Genomic DNA, 26354 nt, shown 5'->3' on the forward strand with positions numbered 1-26354 from the left:
ACCCAATCCTTTTGACTCATCACATTCAATTTGAGCAAACTCGCAGCTCTTTTGATGCTCAGACACTGTTAGATGACTAGGCGATCATCCCGACCCATCCCTAGTTTGAGCATCATTTGTTTGAGGGCAAATGTGAGCCGCATCTAGTGTTTAAAGTACAATGTAAAACACACTTCTTCTCACTGCTAAAGGTGCGGTCACATTTATAGCGGCATATTGGCAAACTTTAGCTGGCAAAAAGGTCCATTGTATGAAGCACAGCTCACAAAGAAGTCACTTTCCGTTTGTTATCCCTAGTCTGTGTATTTGTTTGTGAACATTTGTGAGTAGGGATGGGAATTGATAAGAATTTAACGATTCCGATTCCATTATCGATATTGCTTATCGATCCGATTCCTTATCGATTCTCTTATCGATTCTTATTGGGTGAGGGAATAAGTACAAATTTGTTTAATTTTCGCTTTAATATCTGATCAGAAGACACAGCACAGAGTATACACAAATTATGTGTAGCAACCTCAGAACAAACCTAAAAGTAGGTGAGCTACTTCTCAAAGTAAAGTCCAGGGACCTATAGCCTAGGGCAGTGTTTCTCAACCAGTATGCCATGCCACGCTAGTGTGTGCCTTGAAAGATTATCAAGAAGAGTGCCTTAGGATTAGGAAATTGATCATTTTCACATTCATTGGTCCGGACAAAAAAAATTAATAAAACTGCCATTTATGTGCCATAAAAACTAAAAACACAGACTGAAAACAGTTAAGGAAGAGCTTGTGCCTTTTGGAATATTAACAGTGCTCATGTGGATTAGGCTATTGAGTTACTAAAACAATCTTTGTCAAATAATACACAGGTTTTCATCACATTTTGAACGTTTTAGTTTCCATTTGTTTAATTTCAAGATCTGATGTGATGTGACTAATCCATTGTTGTTTTTACAGCTACAAAGCTGGGAGCACTAAATGATATTCAGTCACATTATACACTATTAAATAGTACCTGATATTATCATTGTCACACTTTGAGATTGTTGTTCCAGCGCGACGTCGCTGTAAAATAGGATCCGTTTCAAATAGGATCGTCGCGTGTCGCGGCTGGTTAAACCTCATTAACATGGAAATTAACATGGAAAATGATACTTTTTATCGCGTGTCGCGCCATATGTAGTTAGGACGCGGTCAGAGCGCTTCTGCCTCGATGCCATGTTTGCTCATAGTGTTTGCTACGTTCTGAACCAAAACAACGCAGCACGTGTGTGACGTCGTGTCACATTTGAACGAGCGGAACCGATAAGCGGAATCGTTAAGCAGGCATGCTAACAGTTCCAAGGAATCGATTCACTGGGCACCGGTTCTGAAGAAGAACCGGTTCTCGGTTCCCATCCCTATTTGTGAGCTAGTGTTGAAATGTTTGAGCTGGGACGACCGTCTTATAGCGTGGTTGGATTTACCGTTGTTTGATTTCCGTGGGTCATTATCATTTCAGTGGGCTATAATTCATCTCTTTCCAGTCCATTTTGTCCCACTACTCTGTAAGGGTGCTCCGATTGATTGGGCACCGACCGCCATCGGCCGATAATAGCTTAATATAGTTTGATTTGTGGTCTCTTTAAAGGCCGATCAGATGACGCAGAACTCGTGAGACAATTTTTCTATGCACAGCTAAAATTGCTTCACTATATTCAGTGATCTGGCAGTTTTACCAAGTGTCTGAAAATGACAATAAATTTGCAACATGCTTTGTGGCGAGAGCGGAGACATTGCATTAAGCCGTGGAAGTGAAACTGTTCCTCAAGCGGCTTTCTGTGCGTGCAAAGTGAACTTTGATCTTCGGATTCTCTTCTCGCCTAAACTATTAAATGCATGCACACACGAATATGTCAAAATTCCCATCTTGGTGAGTATTAGGGATGTGATGATGAGGATATTTTCCCACCGGTTAATCAACGTGTGAGAACACTGGGGGCTTTTAAATCGCTAGTAATTTGAAGGCGAAAGTTAAATGCGCAGGTCCTGCATTTTAGTTTCGCTTTCAAATTAGCGCCAATTTGGGGGCGTATTGCTTGAATGGTGAGTTCATCATTAGCCTATTATTCTTAATGAATAACACAACAACAAGTTGTGTACACAGTACAATGACAAATTTGCTTAAATAGGCACTTTTACATATCGCTTTGACACCAAATATTCCGCCATTATCTCGTCAGTCAGCTCCTCTCTCTCGTGATATATGAAATCTGACTCATGCTGCTGATCTGTGCTTCAACTCTCGTTCAGCTCACGATTTATTAAGCAGATATGTTCAGTTTTTTAATTATAGTGACTGTTCTCTTTGAATTGGATTGGATCTGCGCATTCAGCCTTCGACATGTCGACTTTTTGGGACTTTAGCTTATTCACCGTATCCCCCAGAGTTAGATAAGTCCATACATACCCTTCTCATCTCCGTGCGTGCCGTAACTCTGTCTGACGCACCCACCGCTAGCCTAGCTTAGCACAAAGACTGGAGGTAAACGGCTCCAGCTAGCATACTGCTCCCAATAAGTGACAAAATAACGCTAACATTTTCCTATTTACATATTGTGATTTGTTTAGTCACAGCGTGTACAAATAACAAGGTCACATGGGACACAGCCATCTTCTAACCGTACACACACTGGGAACTATATTCTCAGAAGGCGAAGCACTGCTACTTCTGCGGAGTGATTTACTCCAACTCTGTGCGAACTCTCTGCTCCTCACCACGGGGCTTCTCAGGCGCTGCGAGCAAATCACTCCGCAGAAGTCACATGGTAGGCATACGGCAAAAACAACAACAACTGAACACTTATTTAAATTTTACAACATGATAATGTGTAGCCGTGCACTGGACTGTGCGTCCTCTGACGCAGCGGCAGAACCGGAGGCTGGTATGCACAGCTTTTTTCCACGCTGTCGTCTCTGCCGGTTTCAAAATATGTCTCTGTTATATTGTCATTTTCTGCTCGTCTGGCATTTTGCAACGACACAGCATTGTTTCGGCAGCGACTTTCAGCATTTTTACTATAACAAAGTCTGATGTTTACATTTTACAAAGTCACACAAACCACGTGAAATCCGATCAGAGTGGTCTGACTGAAACGGATTTCCAGTATTACGATTTGAATAGGATTTCAAACCACATATGGATGTAGCTTGAAACGATTTTTACATTTCATATAATTTTTATTTATTTTTTCTTTGCTGTTCACATTAGCTAAATCTGATCGGATTTCAATCGGATATGCACAAAAATCGGATTTTGACTGATACCATAGCTAGATGACACATCAGATCTTGAAAGCATGCCATAGCTGTCATGGTGTCCGTTAATCGGCTGGATCACCTTGCTGGTCTTCATACTGAATATTTCAGTAGGAAACAGAGAGCTGTGTGCATGTGTAAGGCAGGGTTTCAGTGTAGTCTGTGTTACTTTCTCTACAAGGGCCTGAGAGAGAGCGAGAGAGAGAGAGAGAGGGCGAGACAGACCTGTAGAGAGACAGTGGCAGCATCAGCATCAGCAACTGGAGCAGTCGTGTCTCTCGGGCTTAAGGAGGAAGAGAGCCGGCCGTTTCTGTGGATTACAGGAGCGTCAGTAAGCTGGGCTGCACTGGAAGAGTTTTGGCTCATCTCTCTCTTTCCTTTCAATCTGTCTTGCAGCTTTTACTGTGTCTGTCACTCTTCCCACCGCATGCTGTAGATTCAGAGGAGATGTGTGGGGTGTTAGCTGTTAGCAGCATTGAGTACTGAGATAGAGAGGAGAAGAGGGGAGAATGCCGGCCCCCCTCAGGATGAGAAGGGGGGCTTGTAGGTCGGCTATCCCGTCTCTCTCCACCATCGCTGAGGAAGAGGAGGGACAGCGCAGTCGCAAGAGACGCAGGAAAGGAGGAGGTATGTGGGAGGTCAGGATAGGAAAGATTAAAAAAAGCTGATACAAGTCTCTCTGGGGTTTTGCCCTCAGGGGTGCTAAGCTAATAATTGGCCTATTAAGATGGTTTGATTGCATGTTTTGGTATCAGCTTTTGTTGTTAAAAGTTGTATGTTTGACTTTGAACTGGTTGGTAGGATCAGATAACGGCATAGAAGTGCAGGGCTAAAGATGTGTGCATATTTATTATATTTTATTATGCTTAATTAAACTTATGATGATAAATTATATATAATTAGTACATTTGTTTATGTTATTTTGAGAGACTGAATATATCTATATGTCACTATTGTAAAAGTGCAAAAAAACTAAAAGGTGATTTAAAATGGTGAAACTTTGAAACCGTGAATAGTTACATCATCTATAAATTTTAGTCTTGATGAAAACCATACAAAGTGCATACAATTCAAAATCTCTTGAATTCAGGACCAACCTCATTTTAGAGCCCTGAATAATGTGCGTAATGAAAGTGTGGCCAAATTTTTGCTAGTATCTGTGCACAAACACAAATATCATTGTTAGTTTTGTGAGTACAGAGTACAGAAAATGATGTCAGTCTATGGTGAGCATGTTAACATCATATCTATTACACTGAAGAGGCGAAAAACACATTTATCCATTTTGAGTGTCTAGTGTTTCAGCACCACTTCGACTGATTAGGAAAAGATTTTTGCTCTCGTTTTTTTTTTTTTTTGTTAGGTGTGGCTGTTTTGCCCCACCCATTGTCGCCACAGTGGCAGATGACTGTCAAGTTGGACTGGATGTCCTAGGCTGTGGGTGGGTCACATGACCGCCGGTAGGAGGAATGTAAACAGCAGCTCGGTTAGCTGACTGGAAGGCTCAACATAAAGCTGGATGCTGTTCAGACTAAAAGCTGTATGTAATAATTATGGATGTAGATTAATGCCAGTATTCAATATTTACATTTCTAAATCTGAAATGACAGCTCTCTTTTTATAGAAGAGTCACGTAAGCTTTCTAATGACAATTAGCCTAAACCACCTCACATTTAAAATGTAAATCAAACACAAGTTTATGTGGATGTTAGCTCTTCAACCTATGAGGAATGACTCTTCACATGCTCTGATTTTGGTCACAAGACTCTGCAGTGTGGCTCAGCTGGGTCAAAAATCCCTCAGATCTCAAAATGCTGCTGCCTCACTGGAGCTAATGCTTCTGTTGCTCTAGTGAGTGACTCTCAACCCTTTCGTCTCCATTTTCCTCAATAATATTTGAAGGCAACATGAGTTTTCCGGTTACTTGTGATTTACTGGATAAGGATGTTTATATATATATATATATATATATATATATATATATATATATATATATATATATATATATATATATATATATATATATATATATATAAATCTTTTTTCTAATTTTTCTAATTTACTTGACTTTTCCAAGTCTATGGAAATCACGTTTAAAATTTGCCTACCTCATTTATCAAGGTTTTTCAAGACAGTGGGAACCCTGGTTCTGAAAAGAAAAACCAAAACAACACAGTTGTTGATGGGGTGAATAAAAATAAGAAATTGATTTTTAGTTGTAGTATTTTAAGTCATTTTGAGGGCCCCTTGCTAGTTTTCTGAGGCCCCCTAGTGGACCCTGGCCCCCGGTTGAGAACCACTGCTCTAGACATTACAAACACTTAGGCTAAATAAAACTGAAATTTTGATATGTGATTAACAAATCACAAAGGCTACAATGTGCATTAAATTAATAGCCTACATGTGCTGCGTGTAGAGTGAAGCGTGGCTTTGTTTGTTTTTGTTTCCAGTGTCTCAGAAGGGCTTTTTCACTTTTGAAGTAGTTAACCCTGGGTCATTCTAAACCCCAGGTAAATGAAATCCTGGGTTATCCTGCCTCACGTTTCACAATGTTCATAACTTACCTGCGGTTAATAATTAATCCTGGATATTCGTAAGCTGACGTTTCACACTATACATTCCTAAACCCTGGGTTATTGTTCTTATTTGCTTATTTGCGGTGTCAGTGTCATTGATTGCAGCACAGAAATCAATGTGCTGTTTGCATAAAAGTTATAGCATTGCGCATCCTAGTATTGCTGAGGTTTATACTGAATGGGCATTTCGGAATATAAAGATAAGAATGAAACGGTCTCTTCTTCACTCAAATTTTCAGTTTCAGTCAGCATTTGACCTTTTTTTTTCTCTCAAATGCTGAATTTACTGTTTATATGGCCTACAAATACAGTGTTTACATGACTGTCCAAAGCACGCAAATATGAGTACGCGATTGTTTGTCTGTCGCTAGCTGTAACATTCGGACACTGCATTGTTTCACACTGTACAAGTTTGGCACTGCAATGCAGGGTTAACACTGCATAAGTGTTTGGGTTTCATAACCCTGGGTAAAAAGCATTGCTAAGTGTGAAACATTCCTTTACCCGGGGTTAAAAGCGGTGTTTAGAACGACGATAACCTGAGGTTAAGTGCATTGGGAAAAGTCCTAGAGTGCCTCATTATGCAGTTAAAGTACTCCACATGAACTCATCTCTGCATGTGCTGTGACTTTGGGTCACTTATGTGCATTTGAGAACACAACATGTGCCAACCATCTTCCAGAACTTCTCATGAGAAGCACTTGTAAACCAGCTGTTGTTAACAAGAGAGAAGCTAGTGGTTTTCTGCCAAAATAAAATCTTAATGGTTTAATGTTTGAAAATGAAGAAATGTAGGCCTAATTAAGCCATAAATATTAGTATTGTTGTTCCACTGTAAAATACATTTATTTAAATTTAATTTTTCTTAAATACTTAAATATTTTACAGTAAAATAGTAAAAGTGTTTATTTTTTCATAATATTTGATTTTATTTCTATTTAATAATTTAACCAACTTTCCCCGAATCGTGCAGCTTTTTTTTTTTTTTTACAATAATTGAGAAAGGACAGGTATTTTAGCTACTTCTGTTAGCTTTTGTATGAACAGGACATTCCTAGAATCACGCTTGTTAGTATGCAGTTGTCAACCCCAAATACTGAATGTTAACATAGCCTTATTCTGCACTGTTATTCTTTGTTGGTATGCTACGGTTTCTCTCTTGTTCAATTCCCAAAGTGTTCACTGGATAAACTAGCACCCTGTTGTTTAGCAGGGGAGGAAGGGCAGTAAATCTGGTCAGTGCACTAAATGTGTCTAAGCTGGTCATTGATCACTTGCTGAGAGAAAAACTGCATTCAACATAAGATTCAAATATTACAGACAAAAAGATAGGTCTACTTTATTGATCCCCATGTCAAAATCCAACTCAAAATGACTGTCATTTCACATTATTTTGATGAGTCATAGTCTAGTTTCAGCCCGACACAATTATCATTTTCATGTCCTGCGCCACGTTGTTTAAATAGCAAATGCCTTTGCGCCAATTTGTGCGCCCATGGGCTGGTCTGAAAACGAGGTGTGTTCGGGCTCATTGTTGGCGCGTTGCTATTTTGAGGCAACAGAAATAGACTGCGCTGACCAACTGAAACCTGGTCTAAAGTCAATGGCAAAATATTTATTTTTTTGTTATTTAAAGAGCATGTTATTAATGTGTGCCTATAGGCGGGTCCACAACGCGTGTACACTCTGCTTATTAAACACACAGGGACGCACAGCAGCACACAAACATGCCAAATATTAAAATTAAAAGGATTACAATGTAAAAAAATATTATTGTGTACAAAGATATGGTGGAATCCGGCTTGTCCCGTAGATGGTCTGTTCGTGCATTTTTACCTCGCGCACGAGCAGATCCGTTTGCACTCTGGAGATGCGTTCGGCCTTTCCACTATTAAATTCCGTAAATAGTGAATCTGTCATGGCGCGAGTGCAACTGGTATTTAAAGGGAATGGGAGATGAGACTCTGATTGGTTTAATGCATGTAAATCCCAAAACACACCCATTACTCATTGAGAGAATAGGGACAACCCTTTTAGACCATGACCATTTTTCTCGTCGTTAAACTAGCAAAAGTGGATTCGGACACGCCCTAAGTGAACTTGCGCCTTGCGCTTTAGACCATGCGCTTAGATCGTTAAAATAGGGCCCATAGTGTTAAATTGCGTTTTTTCTGAATTGTCTTGTACTGGTTGGTGAGGGTAATGCTCTCTCTTCCTCTCTCTGTAAGCTTAGCATTAGCCACTGCTAAGCTGCTCAGATCTCTGAGCCTTCCCGCTCCAATACACTCAAACACACACACACACAAACACACACTCACACACATACATACACACTTATCCTTGTGCCATGTGGAGAATTGCACACTAATCGCTGATCTCTCTCTCTCTCTCTCTCTCTCTCTCTCTCTCTCTCTCTCTCTCTCTCTCTCTCTCTCTCTCTCTCTCTCTCTCTCTCTCTCTCTCTCTCTCTCTAATCTTGCTTTTTTTTCTGCACTGCACACACAGCAATCACACACAATTGTGATTTGTAATCTGACTTTTACATGCTCAAAGCGGGGGATCTTCTGTCTCCTCTCGATCAGTCTCAGATTGAAGGGGTGTGGTGAAAATCCATGTCTCCATCACATATTCCTCTCTTTTATTTGTCAATGAATCAGCACACACATTTTCGTCAGCCTCTGATGGATGTCACGTCCTTTGGACTTTTGTGTATGCGTGAGGCTTGGGTCTGATGTATTGGATTAGGATTTCTTCCTTGGCAATGTAGACGAGTTTTGCATGGGGTTTTCCAAAATTCTCCAAAACCATGAGTGAAATTCAAGGTAAGAGCTGTCAGTGATGTGCAGTTCACTGTTTCTTAGAGCAGGGGTTTAAGCTTTTTAATGCCAAGATCCCCCAATTATGAAACTCTTCCTAAAATATAATGGCTAGGCTATATTAATACATACAGACCCATTTATATTGTGTGTGGACAAATCGTAAGCATAAACAACAATTGGCTATTTTTTGTAATTGTGAAAATTATTCTTTTAAATATATATATTTTAATTTCTGAAAAACATTTTTTAATGCTTTTCATTTAGAATATGCATATTTTGGTTATTTTTTTGCTGTTAAAGTGCATTAAAAAAATAAATTAAAGGAGAACTCGGCAACTCTAGCGAACTCTAGTCACTTCGCTGATTTTCCCTTTTGTTGTCGCATGTTTTCCACACGAGCTCCCCCTACAGCTGTGGGGGGGCGTATATGTCACAACACGGTCGTAAAAAACTCACTTGCGGCGGCCTCCTCCCCCTCTCTACCGCTGCTCATGTGCGTTTGTTTTGATCGGAGCAAGCCAACTGAATCGTGTGGAGCTATGTCTACCGAGGTGGGTAATCTGGTAATACATCATACATGCGTGTGTGTTTATGTTGAATTGCCGTAAAGCGATTCGTGTTTCGCGCTCGTTCTCGTTCTCGTACCCGCTTCTCACGAGACTTCCAATTTCTATTTTGCCGGGACGGTAGTGCCCAAGTTGCAAGGTTGGTTTTCCGCCTGGGAACGCTGGGGGGAGCGGGGAAAGTCACCAGTATCACCAGAACAGGTTGTTTAACCATCCAAATGATTTCTAGACAGTTTTATTAAGTTAAAAAAGTTACCAAGTTCTCCTTTAAGTTTTCTGTTGACCCCCTAAACCTTGAGGTCCTCTTTGAAAACCCCTGTGCTAAAGAAGTTAACTGATTCTTTGGTCTTGTGTAGGTCATGAAGGTCAACAGAAGTTATTAAGGTCGAGCTTTCTAGCACTAAACGTAGCAGTATGTTTCTCATAAAAATTAAACATGTAAGTGATCAAGTTTAACTGTTTAGTGGAGTTGGTTGCTAACGTTAATCAAACAGAAGGTGCCTCAGTCCTGTTGGAGTCAGGATTGTGTTTGTAGACATGATTGTTTAAAGGCTTGGTTACAAGGTGTGTATAATTTAAACTTCCTTATTAAATAACTCCACCAACAGTAGCTGTTCAGTTTGGATACCTTGCACTCTCCTTTCAGTCTCTTCTGAACTCTTCCCTCTCTTCATTAAGGCTCCAGCTGAAGGGTTGCCAGTAGGGGTGTAACGATACCCTCATGTCACAATTCGATACATATCACGATAGTGAACTCACAATAATATATTATTGCGATACTCTAAAGACATATGGTAAAAGGTTAACAAAAAAATCTAAGAAATAATCGGCTAACTGATCGATTATCAAAATAATGATTAGCTGCAGCCACTTTGAATGAACTGTTTAATGCGGTGCATTGATATTTTGCTCATTGCACCCTCTTTGAGGCCTCAGGAGACAGGCCAAAAGCTTTTTTCCCCCTTACTGAAATTATGCCTCTTAATATAATTATATAGGGGTGGGCGCTATATCGGTTTGAACGTGACTATTATGATATGGATTTTGCTATATCGTGAATACCGTTACATATTCATGAATTCTAATTTTGCATTTATATTGTTTTGTTAAATTGTGTCCTTACCATACAGCGCATCTGAAAAAATAGCTGATGCGGGAAAGTGCATCATCCAATTTGTCCTAAACATGAGCCATGCTTTATATTAAGGGCTTTAAAATAACTGGTAAGATAAAACACATATAGTTTAAAGCGGTTTGGCCCGTCAGATGCTCTGACAGATACATGTGTGCGCCAAACTGACGGAGCGCAATAGAATAGGAGCAAAATAATTCTGACTAAAATATACATATTGCTAAAATATTTGTTGTTGGACAATAAATGTGCCATATGTTGAATTTTAAACCTACAAGTAAGGGTATTTTTATGATAGCAGTAACTCTAAGGTGACTATTGTAATGGGGTAATCAAATGTAGGTTAATTAGTCTGTGCTTTTGATTGTATTTATTTTTATTTTTAGTGTAGTGAATTTAAAAATAAAAAAATGTTAGAATGTAATGTGATTTTTGCACATAATATACCAGAGCCTACATTGTTTTATTTTTAAATTCACAAAAAATAAATACAGATATTTTCTTTTAATCCAAGTAGAAAAATTTAGAAAATACAGAGATATATACCATATACCACCATTCAACCTAAAAAATACAGAGATATGATTTTTGGCCATATCGCCCAGCCATATATATATAATTCAAAAATTAGTATATTAATTCAAATTTAGTTAAAACTTGAAGATGTTTGCCATTTGCCCGGATTAAATATGTGCCGACTAGAAGACATGTTATTGGTTGCATTTAATTTTAGAGACTGTCTGCTCACAAACAAGTGAACTCAAGTTCAGCGACACTAGGCTCAACTCTGACCTTTGCCCTTAAAGTCGTATCATCTAACACCTGGGAGACGCTCCTGGACACCATATTCCTTTGCAATGCTACGTTCAGCACACTGTTATTTGTGATGCATTAATCCTAATCTCAAATATTATTTCGGCTGGATTGTGTGCACATTGGGACATTTTCCATCTCATTTTGCAACACATTCAACATTGTCTAGTAAGCTGGTAAACAAGCGTTTGGTTTTAACAGGTATTTCTTTCTCTTCCTCCCTTCATATATTATCTTGTGTATCAAAAGCAGTCTCCTGATTTACATAGTATTTATCTGATGCTTTGTCTTCGGACCTCAGCTTCACTCTGACTCCAGCAGTTCTGCTTCGCTACACACACTGGCATGGAAACCGTTCACAAGAGCCAAGATGAACAACCTTGACAGGAGTAGAAAACAAGACTATTGCTATAGAGTGTCACACCGGATGTGTTCCTGTATTTGTGTTTTAGTTTGCATATCTGTCTGTTTGTTCTTATTTGATTATCAGAGAGCCCGAAGGGAGACTACAACTACATAGTCTACATTTCGGCACACTATGGACAATCTTTTTTTGTGAATAAAAAAGAAAAAGAAAAAAGTGATTAATTTGGCTGTTACTTTGTATATATACAGTATATCGTCAAACCAATGAGATACTAACTAGCTAAACAAAGCCTGTGAGTCAAAGTCCAAGAAGTGTTGTTAGCACACATTGACTCTATGGGTTAGAGTCTAGGGTTAGCTTAGGGTTACCCTAACCCTATGGGTCTAACCCTGACTCTACCAGTGTCTCATTAGAGATTTTGCATATTACGGTATGTAAATATACCACCCCTAAAAGCTTGTATGCCGTCATATCTTGAGCCCTGTTCATCGTTAGCATTCTGCGTATTTGTTGTCTAAACAATCGTTCAAAGGTTTGAGTAACTACCTCAAGATAATGATTCATTAATGCTGTTTGCTGCTGTAGATGGTTGGTGTCTGTGGATCTTTCTGTTTGTTCTGTTCTGCCGTCACTATATACTTAACCGGCCTGTTCAGCCCTGCATTCAGGACACAGATTAGTAAGCTAATCAGGCATGGGCTTCAGACCAAAGTTTCATGAGCTGGTATGTTCTGTGCAGGAATGGAGAGAAAATGCTAAAAGGAAAGTCCAAAACCTGCTGGAAGGGGCTCAGCTCATGCGTTTTGTGTCTAATCTCGAGAGGAAAGATGTGATTGTAACTATGTATCCTATCTTTTGTCATCTCAAAAGAATGTATAGACTAGATAACATTGACTTCATTCTGAGATTTGATTGTTTTTGCACCCCTTGGGCATTTGAGTAAATGCTATGCATCAAGTGAAAAGCCTTTACTAGCGAGCTACATCAAGGCAAAATCAGCTGTACACACAAACACACCCCACAGGTGTCATGTTAAAGTTTCACCGCCACAATAGCCTGAGGTTTGTTTAGATGGTGCACATATCGGATGATTTCAGCCACGTTTGGCTTCCGTTAGAGGCATTCAACAAAGATCAAACCATTTAAGGTGCAGCGATGTAGGATATGTGTTTAGGATTGTCTTTTGCAGTTTTATGAGCTACAAAGAAGCTTGCCTTGCAAGTGGCACAGCACAATGTGTTTGAGCATGAAGTGTCCATATCACTTGGGCATCTGGGCTTATGATTCACTGTCAGGTATTTTCTAGGTTAAACACCACTGGGTCTCCCTCACCGATAAGTAATGAGCCGCAGCCACACACACACAGAGAGACAGAGAGACTAATTTTTTGGCTTTACATTCTCTTAGGGATTTATAAACCTGTATTCTGCGTTTTAATAAATCTGAGTAGAGAACTGATGACTCTAGATTAGATTGTATAACTGTAGTATTGAAGTCTGTGTGTGTCTGTTCAGGGCTGGTAGAAACTGAGTGTATTCTGACTGAGTGAAATATCAAACAATGAAGAATTTCATCAATGTCCCTTTTTCTGGAATATAATGATTTCAGAAATTGCCCTCAGTAATCATGTGAGACCTTGCCCATTGTTTGTCTCAGAAAGGTGATATCCTAAGTTTTCGGTAAGTGGGTAAATTGGGTCGGATGGAGTTTGGCCTGGGATAAATCAGGAGCAACATTGTCCTGATATCTAGAGCAAGTGCCGGCCGTCGCCTCCTCAGGGATCGCACACGGAAATAGATTGAATAATATCACAATGGCTCTGCTCCAACGCATAACAAGCTGCCTGTGTAGGCAGTTCATGAATTCAGAGACATTAGAGACAACGGATCACAAAACTCACAGTTCTGATCATTTTTATGGTTTTTGAGTTACGGATCAAATCATTTTATGGATCAGCAAAAAAAAAAAAAAAAAAAAAAAAAAAAAAGGGAGGGGGGGGGGTAACTTTTCTTTTCATTTATTACTTAAAGTTCACTTTAAGTACTTTGATACCACAGCAAAAACTACAAGCCTAACTAATACAGTTCAAACATTATTAAAGACAAGTGAACAGTCAGTAATAAAATAAGAACAAATACATAGTTACTAACAGTTAGTATTCAGGTACAGAAATTAATAGTTAGGCCTAAATGTAAAATACATTTGAATATTTGTTTACTGTAGAAATTAAATATAGGTTTATCTTTGTTAAAGCTGTATTATTTTGTTTTATTAACATTAATGACAGACAGCAGCAGGAATATTAGGCTGCTGTCACTTTAAGACCGAATATACTGACACACATCCGGTTTCTTTCTCAACTGTTCACTTATGACATAATCGAGAGAATACTTGTCGAGACGGGTATTTTGACATAATTTTGTGTCCGTTTAAGCGCGAATAAACATGAAAGAGGAATCAATTCGTTGTTCGAGCGCTGTCTGAAACGCATCTCTATATCTGTGTGCGCACGAAGCGCGCGGCTGTGCCTTAAAGGGACACTTCACCCATTTGCATTAAGCTTTGCATTGTTAGAAACCCAGTCATACTATTGAATGGTCGTGCAACACTCTCTCATTTTCCCCTGAGACGGGAGAAATCCGTTATTTACCTCTTACACTTCCTCCTACAATGACGCAAAAATCGTCATTTTGCGTCATTGTAGGAGGAAGTGTAAGAGGGGGGATTTCTGTTGAGACTACAAGCACTCGTTCCTCATCTTTCCCAGTGGGCGGGACCCGCTCACGCTAAAGACCTATTACAGATCAGTGGGTGGGACTTTACTCTCTGAAACTGAAAGCAATATCCTCCATCTTGTTTGAAGCTAAGCTAACAGGCGCTGTGGAGACAGATGTAAAGTTATGACAATAGCGGAGGAGAGTGCTCAATATGATATAGACTAGAGGAAGAGGATTTCGGAAGTCTGATGCTTGAATCAGGTGTTTGTGGCTACCTTTACAAGCCGCATTATAGCGAAGAGCAGCCGAGGCAGAAGACCTGCCTGCCGCGGACGAGGAGCCCGGACTGGCTCGAGTTAGGGCGGACTGGTGGCGCCGGTGATCTCACTATGCAACTACGAACCGCTACGAACACAGAGATAGAGTCCGTCTGCGGCAAAGAATTTCAACGATGACAATTTCTCCTGGACGAAATCTCTGAATCAGACGAGGACACGGACGTTTGTGTTGTGAACTAGTTCCCTAGTTTCGCACCGCATATGTTCTGACTGAACATCCAGGTACCATGCAATAATTCACCTTTTCGAAAGAAATACAAACGAGGAGTAATGCACTATATGAGTTCGCCAACTAACTAGACATTTTGTGTGAATGTGAAATGAATTTCAAGCTCTGGTGGTAGCTAGCCTTGTAGACGGAAGAGTGATTTCTCTGTTCTGGATTAGTGGGAGTGGCTTGCGGAGCTGTGCAATGTGGTGCATTGTGGGAGTTGTTGTCTTTCATACAAATGCGTCCTGAAGTTATTTTTTGTCTTTTCTCGGTCACAAAGGCACCAAATTCAAAATTTCTTTTACATTTCGACTACATATATGACCCACTTTAAATAAAAAACAATGTTCAAATGGGTGAAATGCCCCTTTAAGCCCCGTTCACACTACAAGCGACTTTATCGCTGCATGTCGCCAGTGGCTGGCGATGAGGTCGTTAGTGGGCGTTCTCACTTCTGGTTGCCTAGGTAATGTTTGTGAGTGACATTCACGGATGTTACGTGTTGTAGACAACAAATCTGTTTTCTTGCCGCTACAAGATAACATTTTGGAAGGAAAAGTCTAAATATAAATGGGATCAGTACATAAAATGCATAATATTAAAGATGAATGAGAAACAGTGAGTGCCCTGTGCTATCGCGGCTATTTAACTGCAGAAAAAGGGCAAATACTGGTCTTTCTGAGTTCACGAAACCATTCGGGCTCGGAGTCAGCACGGCGAGTACCACTGTATGTACACAGAGACATATCATAAACCATTGGACAGTTTCTGACTGCTAAAATAAACTTCTCATTCATCTTGCCTCGGTCAGACGCTGCACTGAAGAGTGACGGCTCCACTGACTTCACTCCTATTGGTTGTCGCTCGCGAAAGTCGCTCTTCATTTGCATAAAGTTAAACATTTCTCAACTTTGTTGCGTCACCAGACACGCCCCATCCAGTCGCCAACGGTCGCGACCGCGCGTGTCGCCGGAAGTCGCCCGCTCCCCATTGAAAATGAATGGTATCGCGTCGCTTGGTCGCGTGTAGTGTGAACGCAGCTTTACAGTCTATGGGCTGTGCACAGAGATTACAGCGCGCGAGTCACGATTTTTGCCTCTTCTTCTGTATTTAAAATCATTTGAATGTGTAAATTGGCAAGACAAAACACGTCCAGATGATAGAGTTTCACTCTATGATGGTTAAACTTAGCAGTTAATCCGCGAAAAACATGCTTGCCGAACCGTGAGCCCTGATCATTCATTTTTAAATAGCTTTTTGCAGTTTAATATTCACAGATCATGATTCGATTAATTGTTCAGCCCTACTTTTAATTTATTCATCCAAAATTTGCCAAATTCTGTGACATTCCGCATTTTACAGAAAATTCCATTTCTGTCAATGAACTCTTCATGTTTTCCTGTGTATTTCGAGTATTATGTAGAATAGGGTGTTTTTGTTTTTGGCCAATGGTCGTCAATGACTTTTGCTAAAATGCAGTGACTTATGTCTTTGCTTGTTGTGATTTGTTTTTGTCCTTTATCCATTCCCCCCTCGTCTAGACGCGCCATCTGCCTGTTTATCCCCTCCTCCCCCACAGTGGAATTATGGGTAGCACTCTTTAAAGATCAGTATTTGTGGGAGCCATAATACATGCTGTTATGTGGGTGATGTCATGTAAAGGATGGCAATACTTTTCTTTTTTGCCATTGAATCTTCCTTTTAGGGCTGCACGATATTGAAGAAAAATGCGATAACTAATTAAATGTGATATTCGATACGTGATATGATAATGCTTAAAGTGTGTAAAATAAACTTAAATTATCTTTAAAATATATTTAAAATTATATAACCTACATGGGTTTCACTTTCTTTTTTTGAGAAGAAAACATCCCTACAACTTCTGAAAGTGAACAGCAGTGTTTTACTGCAGCATAAGAAGTGTTATTTTAACATCAGTGTAAACCACAGGGTTTAGGGTTTCAGGAAAGCCTACATTAGGTTTATTTAACAACAGAAACTGAATAATTAAATGTTAAAATAAGTTTTAGTTTTCACTGTATGAATTACTGATTCTTATTAAAGCTAAAAGTTCAGCCAAGAGCAGTGAGTGATTTTCTCTTTGTCTTTTGTTCATGACCCCAGTTATTGCAAGCTGTTGCGATATGCATATCGCGATATATACATTTGGGATATTTCGATAATTTCGATATATTGTGCAGCCCTACTTCCTTTACAGCAATCTGATGACTTTTTAATCTCACGATTGCTACAGAAATGTGCCTCATTTCCAAAAGCATAATTTGGGATATGTCAGATGCCTAACCTCAACAGAATTGAGGAACATTGTGCCTGCAATTTCTGTATTATAAGTTTGGATTAAACGAGCATAATGTATAACAAGAAAACATAACTAGGCCTATTATTGATTGGTGTGTGAGATGACGCACACAGCAGGAGACTGATTGGTTTTAGTGCAGGAATCAATAACAGTTTAACCAGATTGCTGATTCTGATGTGCTGTTTGCTTCAGTATCTGTCACTGGTCACAGGATGCTTGCAGATGTAGAGAGAGACCTGATTATAGGAACACTACAAATACACTTTCTGTCTGTGGATGGTTAAACATCTCAAGCCATATATTTTATGTTTACCCATGGATTCATAAGCCCATTTGGCATCTGTTTTCAAGGAATTGTTTAATTTTCAGGCTGAGATCTGTCAAGTCATAAACCTTCTCACAGTCACTTCCTAAAAGAGTGTGTGAGGGGGAATGATCTCAGGTGCTTAAGTAAATCAACATGTAGAGCAAACAACTTTGACTTTTTGCAGCTTCTTTAACACTATGTCTTGTGTATATCACTGTGCAAATAAAAAAAATACATTTGATGTACAATATGAGACTAGTATGTGTTTGTTTACAGCTGTATAAATATTGGATATCTCTCCATGGTTGGCATGTTAACTTTATGAAATCAAAGTATGTTTACAGTTTGTGAAAGTTGTAAAAACATTTCTTGGTTACAAGTTACTGTTTTAATATATATCATAAATATTTAGTATTTTAAAATATTTTTTATATATATATATATGTGTGTGTGTGTGTGTGTGTGTGTGTGTGTGTGTGTGTGTGTGTGTGTGTGTGTGTGTGTGTGTGTGTGTGTGTGTGTATATGTATGTATTATTTAATACAAATATATTGTATTATTTTTTTAATGATAATTTAATATTTTTTGTTTAATCATTTTAAATCTCAAAACAATATAAATATTTTTGTTTAATATTTTAAAATGAATTGAAATGAATTTAATATTCATTAAGAGTATTATTAATATTAAAATTAATTTAGTTTGTGTACTTTATTATTGATCAAAATTATGTAATATGATTTATGTAATATTTAATATTAATAAATGGTTTATAGTCCTAATATATCCCCTTTTTAAATGATATGTTGTCTTAAGAGCACCAATACAGTTGACATCGATATACCTAGATGTTTCAAAAATTAATAAAGTACTTTGTATTTTCTGATGAATAAACAGTTTGGGTTTTTTCCCCTTTCCCTCTATCTGTCATTCAGGCTCTGACTACCTTCCCAGAGCAGATGAAAAGTCTTCATCATGGAGTCGTCCGGACTCATCTGTCTCGGGACAGTACACCTACACCATTCCCAGCCCAACAGAAACACAGATCATTACCAGACCAGGTCACACACACACATACACATACACATACACATACACATACACATACACACACACACAGCCTGTGCACTACTGTTAGTTGTATATATGCAAACATCACCTCCCAGCTTTACTGCCTGAACTCATCCAGCATGTGTGCTTGTGTTTGCAGAGCCTCTCATGCAGAAGATCGATGAAAGGCAGAGACTCGCACGTGAACGGAGGGAGGAGCTGGAGAAGCAGAATGGTAGGACAAACACACACATTGTTATTAAAGACAATGTCAGAGTGCCTTTGCAACACATTTAACTTCCATAACATGACACATTCCAGAATGAAGCAGTATATATTCAATGTTCAATTGGGTGGACGGGACTTTTTTTTTTTTTTATCATGATTACTTTTTACCATGATTTGATTTGCATTTGAATGTTATGCTTTGTTTACTGTTATTAGTTTTTTGACAACTTAATTTTTCTCTTTTTAACTTCTTAAAGGGATGGTTCGGAGTAAAATCAACCTAGGGTCCTTTGCACCATGACCTCGAGCCAAACACCCCACCCAAAAGCTTTTTTTCCCTTGGTTGAACATTATTAAAGTTAGAGCTTATTTAGAGATATCAGCCAGATGGATTAGTGCAGGCGCTAATGGATCCTAGGATGTATCCCATAAATTACCCCACTAATAATGCCCAGAATGGTACCAAACTTCTACAGTACTACAAATAGGTTCTGTACTCATACCACGAGGCATTGGAAAGTTTGTAAGTACATCAGGAGTTTATTTAAATAACACTTGCCTTATGGCTAATGCTACCGCTAACCCGCACGTCGAGGTCACTTCAGTGGTTTGGGAAAAGCATGTAAAAGTCCTTTGCAAAACTCACAAATGTAAGAGAAAAGCTAGTGAATTTAACACTCCATAGAAATTTATTGATAACTGGATGATATTCAAAATACTTTTTAAGTGTTGATCTGAAAATACAAGCATTTGTAAAGCATATATATTTTCGTTGATCTCTCCTGCTGTTCTCTCGCTTCTTGCTCCTTCACTGCTTTACTGGTAGTCACTTGCGGCAATAGATGTCGTGCTCTGTGCGGGATCTCGCGCGATCACCCGGTGTTGCTGAAAAAGTTTTTTGGTACATCCTATTTTTTTTTTTTTTCAAAGTGTTGACAACTTATGGTGCTTTTCCACTACACGATACCAGCTCGCCTCGACTCGACTCGGCTCTGTTTGGTTTTCCACTGTGTAAAAGTTGTACCTGTACCTGCTTCCAGGTACTTTTTTTCGTACCACCTCCGGCGAGGTTCTGAGCGAGCTGAGGCGATACTAAAATGTAACGTGAAAACACGGCAGACTGCTGATTGGTCAGAGAGAATCGTCACTATTCACTGCGTCATCATTGCACGCGCCAGACGGAGTATCCTGAATAAAAAACAGCAAAAACAAAAACATCCAAAAACAGCATCCACTCGATTTCCTTCATTGTCCTGTGTGTGTCGCGTAGAAGATTACGTCACGGCAGTTTCCTGTGGCGTCGCTATGACGACCAGGTACTATTGTGGAGGTACTATCTGCAATGGAAAACGGAGCGAAAAGCTAGCCGAGTCGAGTTGAGCTGGTACTGGTAATGGAAAAGCGCCATTAGTGTTAACTAATAATTCTTGCAAACTGGTACTACCAACAAAATATTAGTGCATTCCTGGAACTGGGTGTCGTTACACTACATCCTTATGCATCGCTTTCTGCCAGTACTTTTACGTGCTTTTCCCAAATCACTGAAGTGACCTCGACGTCCGGGTTAGCGGTAGCATTAGCCATCAGGCTAGTGTTATTTAAATAAACTCCTAATGTACTTGCAAACTTTCCAATGCCTCGTTTTATGAGTACAGAACCTATTTGTACTACTGTAGAGGTTTGGTACCATTCTGGGCATTATTAGTGGGGTAATTTACGAGATACATCCTAGGATCCATTAGCGCCTGCACTAAGCCATTTGGCTGATATCTCTAAATAAGCTCTAACTTTAATAATGTTCGACCAAGGGGAAAAAAAGCTTCTGGGGGAGTGTTTGGCTCGAGGTCATAGTGCAAAGGAGTGCATAGTGCATTTTACTCTGAACCATCCCTTTAACAAAGACACATTTTCTTTGATGTACTACATACAAAACAGATACAAATGACAAAGGATGCAAATATAGTATGTACTGTAAGTGATGCTTTGTTTTTTATAATTCTTGTTTTGCATCGGAGAATGATGGGAAATGTAGTTTAGTCATGCAAGACTGTCATCTCATAAATAATATAAATGAGTAGTGCTTTTTAGCAAGCTTCATCCACAGTTACAGTACACAAAATGTAAAAAACAAACAACAATCTGCTAAAACGTATGAATAATATCAATTCGCTTTTGTTACATATTCTTTAACAGAGGTATTACATTTGCTGATTGACTCGAATGCATCTTAAGAACGGGCCGGTTATTAAGATGTACATGGGTTCAGTTTTGATTTCATGGTGGAGTGTCAGTGGTTTACTCTGCAAACACACGGATACTGTTGAACTGACCTTTGATCAGAGACTCACTCAGTCATAATGAATTATCAGTTTAGTATAAGAAGCAGTTACATGTTCATGTGTTCTTGTTATTTCTGTGAGTTGCTGGAATGTGTCAATCATGTGCATTTGTCAAATCAAACCTTCTTCACCATGTAAAGCTCAGGGTTACACTTCTTGCACTTTTTCCTGATCTTGCCTTTTTTACACATTTTGCTCTTTTTTTTTTGTGTCTGTCTGTTTTCCCGGTTTGTAACTGCATGACTAACTTGAAGGGGCAGGTTGCTGTGGCGAGGTGCAGTTGTTTTGTGAACTCTTGGCAAGGTTGTTACCAGGACACCCAGTTATATGTAAGGGGTTATAGGCACAAACAGAGAGGCCAGAGAGAGATTGGCAGATTAATTTTGCTCGCTTTCGATTACTGGAGTGCTTGGTTGCAAATAAAATTGATAATCCACAATGTTGATTTTTAACTTCTGCCTTTCTTATTATTTATTACATATTCTCTTATAGTTTTAGCATTACATTTTATATTTAAAGGGATAGTTCACCCAGAAATAAAAATTCTGTCATCATTTACTCACCATCTTGCCGTTCCAAACCCATAAGACTTTAAAAATATCTTAATTTGTGTTTCAAAGATATATTTTCACACCAGTATATAAACTTGAGACAACACCGGTATTGCCAATATCACCGGATACTGAACTAAATTAAAGCTAAATGACAATTGGGATGGCGACCGACCACTGCAGCAAGATTAAATGATAACGGATAAAATTTTTTAGTAAATATCCCTTTAAAGACTTGTTATAATCTGCTAATCTCTGTGAAATTAGTCACAATTCTTACAGGTTTTGAGGTCCAATATAGTTGTGTTGCCCTGTCCTTCAATGACAGCCTCTTTGCAAATCTTAAATATGACTGGTTGAACTTACATTATCAGGGATCCCCCTTTCATTTTGGGATCCTCATCCAGGAACAGAACGTATTTGGTAGGGCATTCCCACATCTAGATACCATCTGGGCTGTTTAGGAATAATATTATCTATCCTCTTTCCTTCCTTCCTTCAGTGTTCCAGTAGTCATGACAATGTTAAAAATTGTGATTTCCAGACCTCCTTAAGTTACACTGGAAAAGTTGTGTTAGAGTTGAAATTATAAACAAATCACTATGCATAAGTCTTTCTGAATTTGGAGTATATGTTATAGGGCCAGCAAAAAATCCTCGACTTGACTAAGGGAATTCATTGTGTGTGTGTGTGTGTGTGTGTGTGTGTGTGTGTGTGTGTGTGCAGCTGCACGGGGGTCCAAGTGGTTGGAGAGAGAGGAGAGAGCCCGACAGTTTCATGAGAAACAGCTGGAGGAGCGCAGGAAAAGGATGGAGGAGCAGCGGGTGAAGGAGGAGAGGAGACGAGCTGCTGTGGAGGAGAAACGACGGCAGAAACTGGAGGAGGAGAAGGTGAGGACACCGGGGAAAACCCTTCTCTGCAGTTGAATTTATTCAGCTTTTTGTATATATTCACACCCTATACGTTTACTTTTTATTATTTATCTTTATATTTCTCATCAGTCATAATTAAAGCACAATTACATCAGTGGCTCTCAACAGTTTTGACTGCAAGACTCCAAGCCCCTGTTTGACCACGACTATATTTGAAGGCCGTCTTACAGTATCTCTAAGCCCCTCTGGTACTTCTGTTGTAATAAAAATAAACATAACTTTTTTTTTATAGCATTTTTATCTTTATTATGCTTTTCCACTTTTTCAACTTTAGTTAGTGTGTAATATTGCTGTTTGAGCATAAAAAAGATCTGCAAGTTTACAAAGCTCAAACTCCACTCCAAAGGGAGATATTTTATTTTACAGAATCCACTTTCCAAGAACTACAACGTGTTTTTTCCGGGCTTTATGGAGTCACAATGTTATTCATTTAAATAATCCCCCCCCACACAGAATACGCAAAAAAGGGGACGAGGCCTGGTTAAGCTGCTGCTATGTTGCTGAGATGCGTTTTTTTTCAACCCCTTTTCCAAAACTCTATTGTTTGATCTTCCTAAGGCTGAAGACAACTTAGATTTTAAATAAAATTTATTTTAAACACTGTTCCTGCACATTGCAATGTTTATCTGTCCTGTGAACGTCCTGTGAAATCCGAGCTTGAAATCCGTTCTGCACGATCCTCTTGTTCATTAACATTGTCAGGGTCTGAATCAGGCTCGAATTGGATTGAAATTGCCGCCATCCTTAATATTTACTCTAGAGCAGAACTCACAGTTATGTAATAAAATGTTCTCTGGAAAGAAAATGTCCTTGTGTGTTTCAGGCACGGTATGAGGCTGTTATCAGGAGGACCATGGAGAGGGGTCAGAGAGCCAGGCCGAAGTCGAACCGCTGGAGCTGGGGTGGAACGATCTCCGCTAGCACGTCACACAACAGCGGTAAACACACATGTGCACAGCATTATTCAGGGTGTGTAGAAAACCTACTACGATTAATTGTGGTTCCCTGATACAAGCTCACTTTAGCCTGGTTTTCAGGATTTGAAGTTCAAATATTAGTGCCTTTTATAGTGTTTAAATATAAATTGAATAGGTTTATGTATGCAGAACAACACATTTATTTTATTCTCTGCTCACATTTGCTGACTCAGAGCCATGAGCTCACTGCACACTTCCTTTGTTTCCTTTATTTTCTGCTTCATCAATATCTCTCTCACTCTCTCTGTGTATGGTTCTGCATTTCTTTTCTCTCTCTCTCTCTCTCTCTCTCTCTCTCTCTCTCTCTCTCTCTCTCTCTCTCTCTCTCTCTCTCTCTCTCTCTCTCTCTCTCTCTCTCTCTCTCTCTCTCTCTCTCTCTCTCTCTCTCTCTCTCTCTCTCTCTCTCTCTCTCTCTCAGGTCTTGATGATTCTGCTCTCTTTCCATTGGATCTAGCTGGGCTGGAGCACTATCATGGTGTTTTCAGCTTAACACGTCAGCAGCAGTTTCGCTCTCAATGTGAATATAACCGGCAGTGTAGAGCAGCCGACTAGCACCATTAGCTAGAACTTGTAGCATAACCTATAAATGATTAGTTTCCTTTCCCGTAAGCAGTTAGCATGGAGCCAGAAACAAACAAACTGGTTAACAGTAGTATGTTAGATGACTCATAGCCATTTTGTAGTTTCTGTTTTAAAGGGGACATGTATCTCTTTGTCACATTTTTTGCTTATAGTCCACTTTTTTGCACCAACAGCTTTTTTTTTTTGCTTTTACACCTTTAAGATTTTGTATACAAAACAGACTTCAAGTATTAAGCCTTTAGATCACTTTAAAAAAAAAAAATTTGTGAGGAACATTTCAGGTGTGTCCAAACTTGACTAGTTCAGTACATCAAAAGTCTTTTTAAGTCTTTAAAGAAACATCCTTTTGTCCATGATATGACCCCTTTAAAATCAGTAATATCAATATAGGTGATATTAGATCACAGATGTCCTGTTAGTTTTAAAGTCGTCAATGTGTCTGTCCATTTTGGGACACATATGGAAGGCAGGTTGAGAGTGCCGTTGTCGTGAACAACAAGTCCGGTTGAAGAGATGAGTCCGAGCTTAGGACCCAAGCAATCCGATTGGTTCAAAGCACGTTTTATAGGTAATCGCTTTAGTTCCTGGTTACAAATAATACAAAATCACTTTATTATAGAAGTTTGTACTACGTTATAACGAGTCATTAATGTATTTTAACTTATGTTTAATATACTAGTATTTAACCGAAGCTATAGATTGTGAAATTAAACATTTCTTGTTGTTAGTGTGTTTTTTTTATAATAAATAAACAACATATTTGAGCTTCAAACAACTACATTCTTGACTGAGAAACTCTTAAAACTATATTTCGTGACACAATAACAGTCGTATTTTAAAATTTCGCGGTCTTTCTCCTCTGCTATTGACACAGCTCGGACTCATCTCTTCAACCGGACTCGATTGTTCACCACACCGTCATCCTCAGTAGTCTTTAGTACACGTAGCTAAGCTTTTAAATATTAGCATCGATTAGCTGCTGCAAGCATACACACAGTAGAAAAGGTCTCAGTAAAGCCTCTTATGCCCTCTTCCCCATTTTCTATCTTTCTTTAGTCCTTTCTTCAGTGCATTTTTCTGTATTACGCCTTTAAGTTGTATTAAGTTTTGCATCTCATGTTGTATTTTTGTCTGTGTGTGTTTGTAGATGCTGACAGAAGGTCAGTCTCCACTATGAATCTGTCCAAACACACAGATCCAGTCATTTCCAAACGCCTGTCATCTTCCTCGGCCACCTTGCTGAATTCCCCAGATAGAGGTAAAAAATCTTTACACAATCTCATAGCCAAACAAGTCCCTTTTTAGATGAATAATTTACCAAGGATCCCCTTTTTGAATTGACCCATAATTTATATTTTTTGTGTATGTGTTTTTGTGTGATTTTGCTGTACCGTCCAAGCCTTACAGAAGCGGACATCTCTCTCGTCATCTTGCTTGATTAAAAAAACGCTATCTAAATCCCAAATATCCAGAGAGAAGATCCCTCAGGACAAACTAGCAGGTGGATTTTAGAAATCCAGAAGTCTTTTTTGCTCTTTAACTGGGTTCAAACCTGTCCTATCCAGGGCTTCAGACTAAATGAAGTAACAAGCATGAATGAACAGTTAAAAATAGAAGATCATTAACGACAAATTACAGAACCTTTGTTTTGATATGTGACTTGAATTAAACGTAAGTTTATTCTGTTTCAATCTAGGCACTACCATAGAGTGCAGTAGTGCCCACTTTTTCAGTGGCATTGGTTCTTGAGTATTTTTTTATTTTATTGATTTTTTTTTTGGTATTGGTATTTAAAAAAAAATACTTAATTAAAGTGTTATAAGCCATGAATCAAACCAACCAGCTATGAGGCGAATCATAACATTACAAACTTTAATTTGTAGCAAAAAAGTATTTGATATTCGGACAAAACGGCAAAGATAACACTGTGTACTTAACGCTTTAATGAGGGAAAGAACTTTAATCCCATGAAGCATTTGCAAATGACATAATCAAATTAAAAGTAATGATGAGATCTAGAAAATATTCAAAGTTGTTGATTATACCTACAGAAACAATATAATTTAAGTGTACTGAAAAATATGCGTGTATGCTTTTAACAAAAGCATATACCATTGATTAATGACCTCTGAACTCACAATAAGTCTGTCTTTAAATTTTTAAGTTATCGTTAAAATAAAAATCTATTTCCATATGGAGAAAATGTTTGAGTTTATACTCAATATGTTGCACTTTATTGCATGCACCA

At 38.8% G+C, this 26354-nt stretch overlaps 1 protein-coding gene across 2 annotated transcripts in view; it reads left to right on the forward strand.

Moving 5' to 3' along the window:
- Positions 1 to 26354, forward strand: part of map7b (microtubule-associated protein 7b) — a 40718-nt gene that overhangs the window by 2940 nt on the left and 11424 nt on the right. The window contains exons 2-7 of one of the 2 annotated variants that reach the window (XM_081387250.1): positions 18383 to 18508; positions 18658 to 18732; positions 22342 to 22505; positions 23371 to 23485; positions 25254 to 25364; positions 25506 to 25607. In XM_081387250.1, coding sequence (XP_081243376.1) covers positions 18383 to 18508; positions 18658 to 18732; positions 22342 to 22505; positions 23371 to 23485; positions 25254 to 25364; positions 25506 to 25607 — 693 coding nt within the window. The remainder of the gene's footprint in view (positions 1 to 18382; positions 18509 to 18657; positions 18733 to 22341; positions 22506 to 23370; positions 23486 to 25253; positions 25365 to 25505; positions 25608 to 26354) is intronic. The other variant, XM_081387251.1, reaches the window with a different exon arrangement.

This window comes from Scardinius erythrophthalmus (genome assembly GCF_964197995.2).
Source record: "Scardinius erythrophthalmus genome assembly, chromosome: 15".
Classification (NCBI taxonomy): Eukaryota; Metazoa; Chordata; class Actinopteri; order Cypriniformes; family Leuciscidae; genus Scardinius; species Scardinius erythrophthalmus.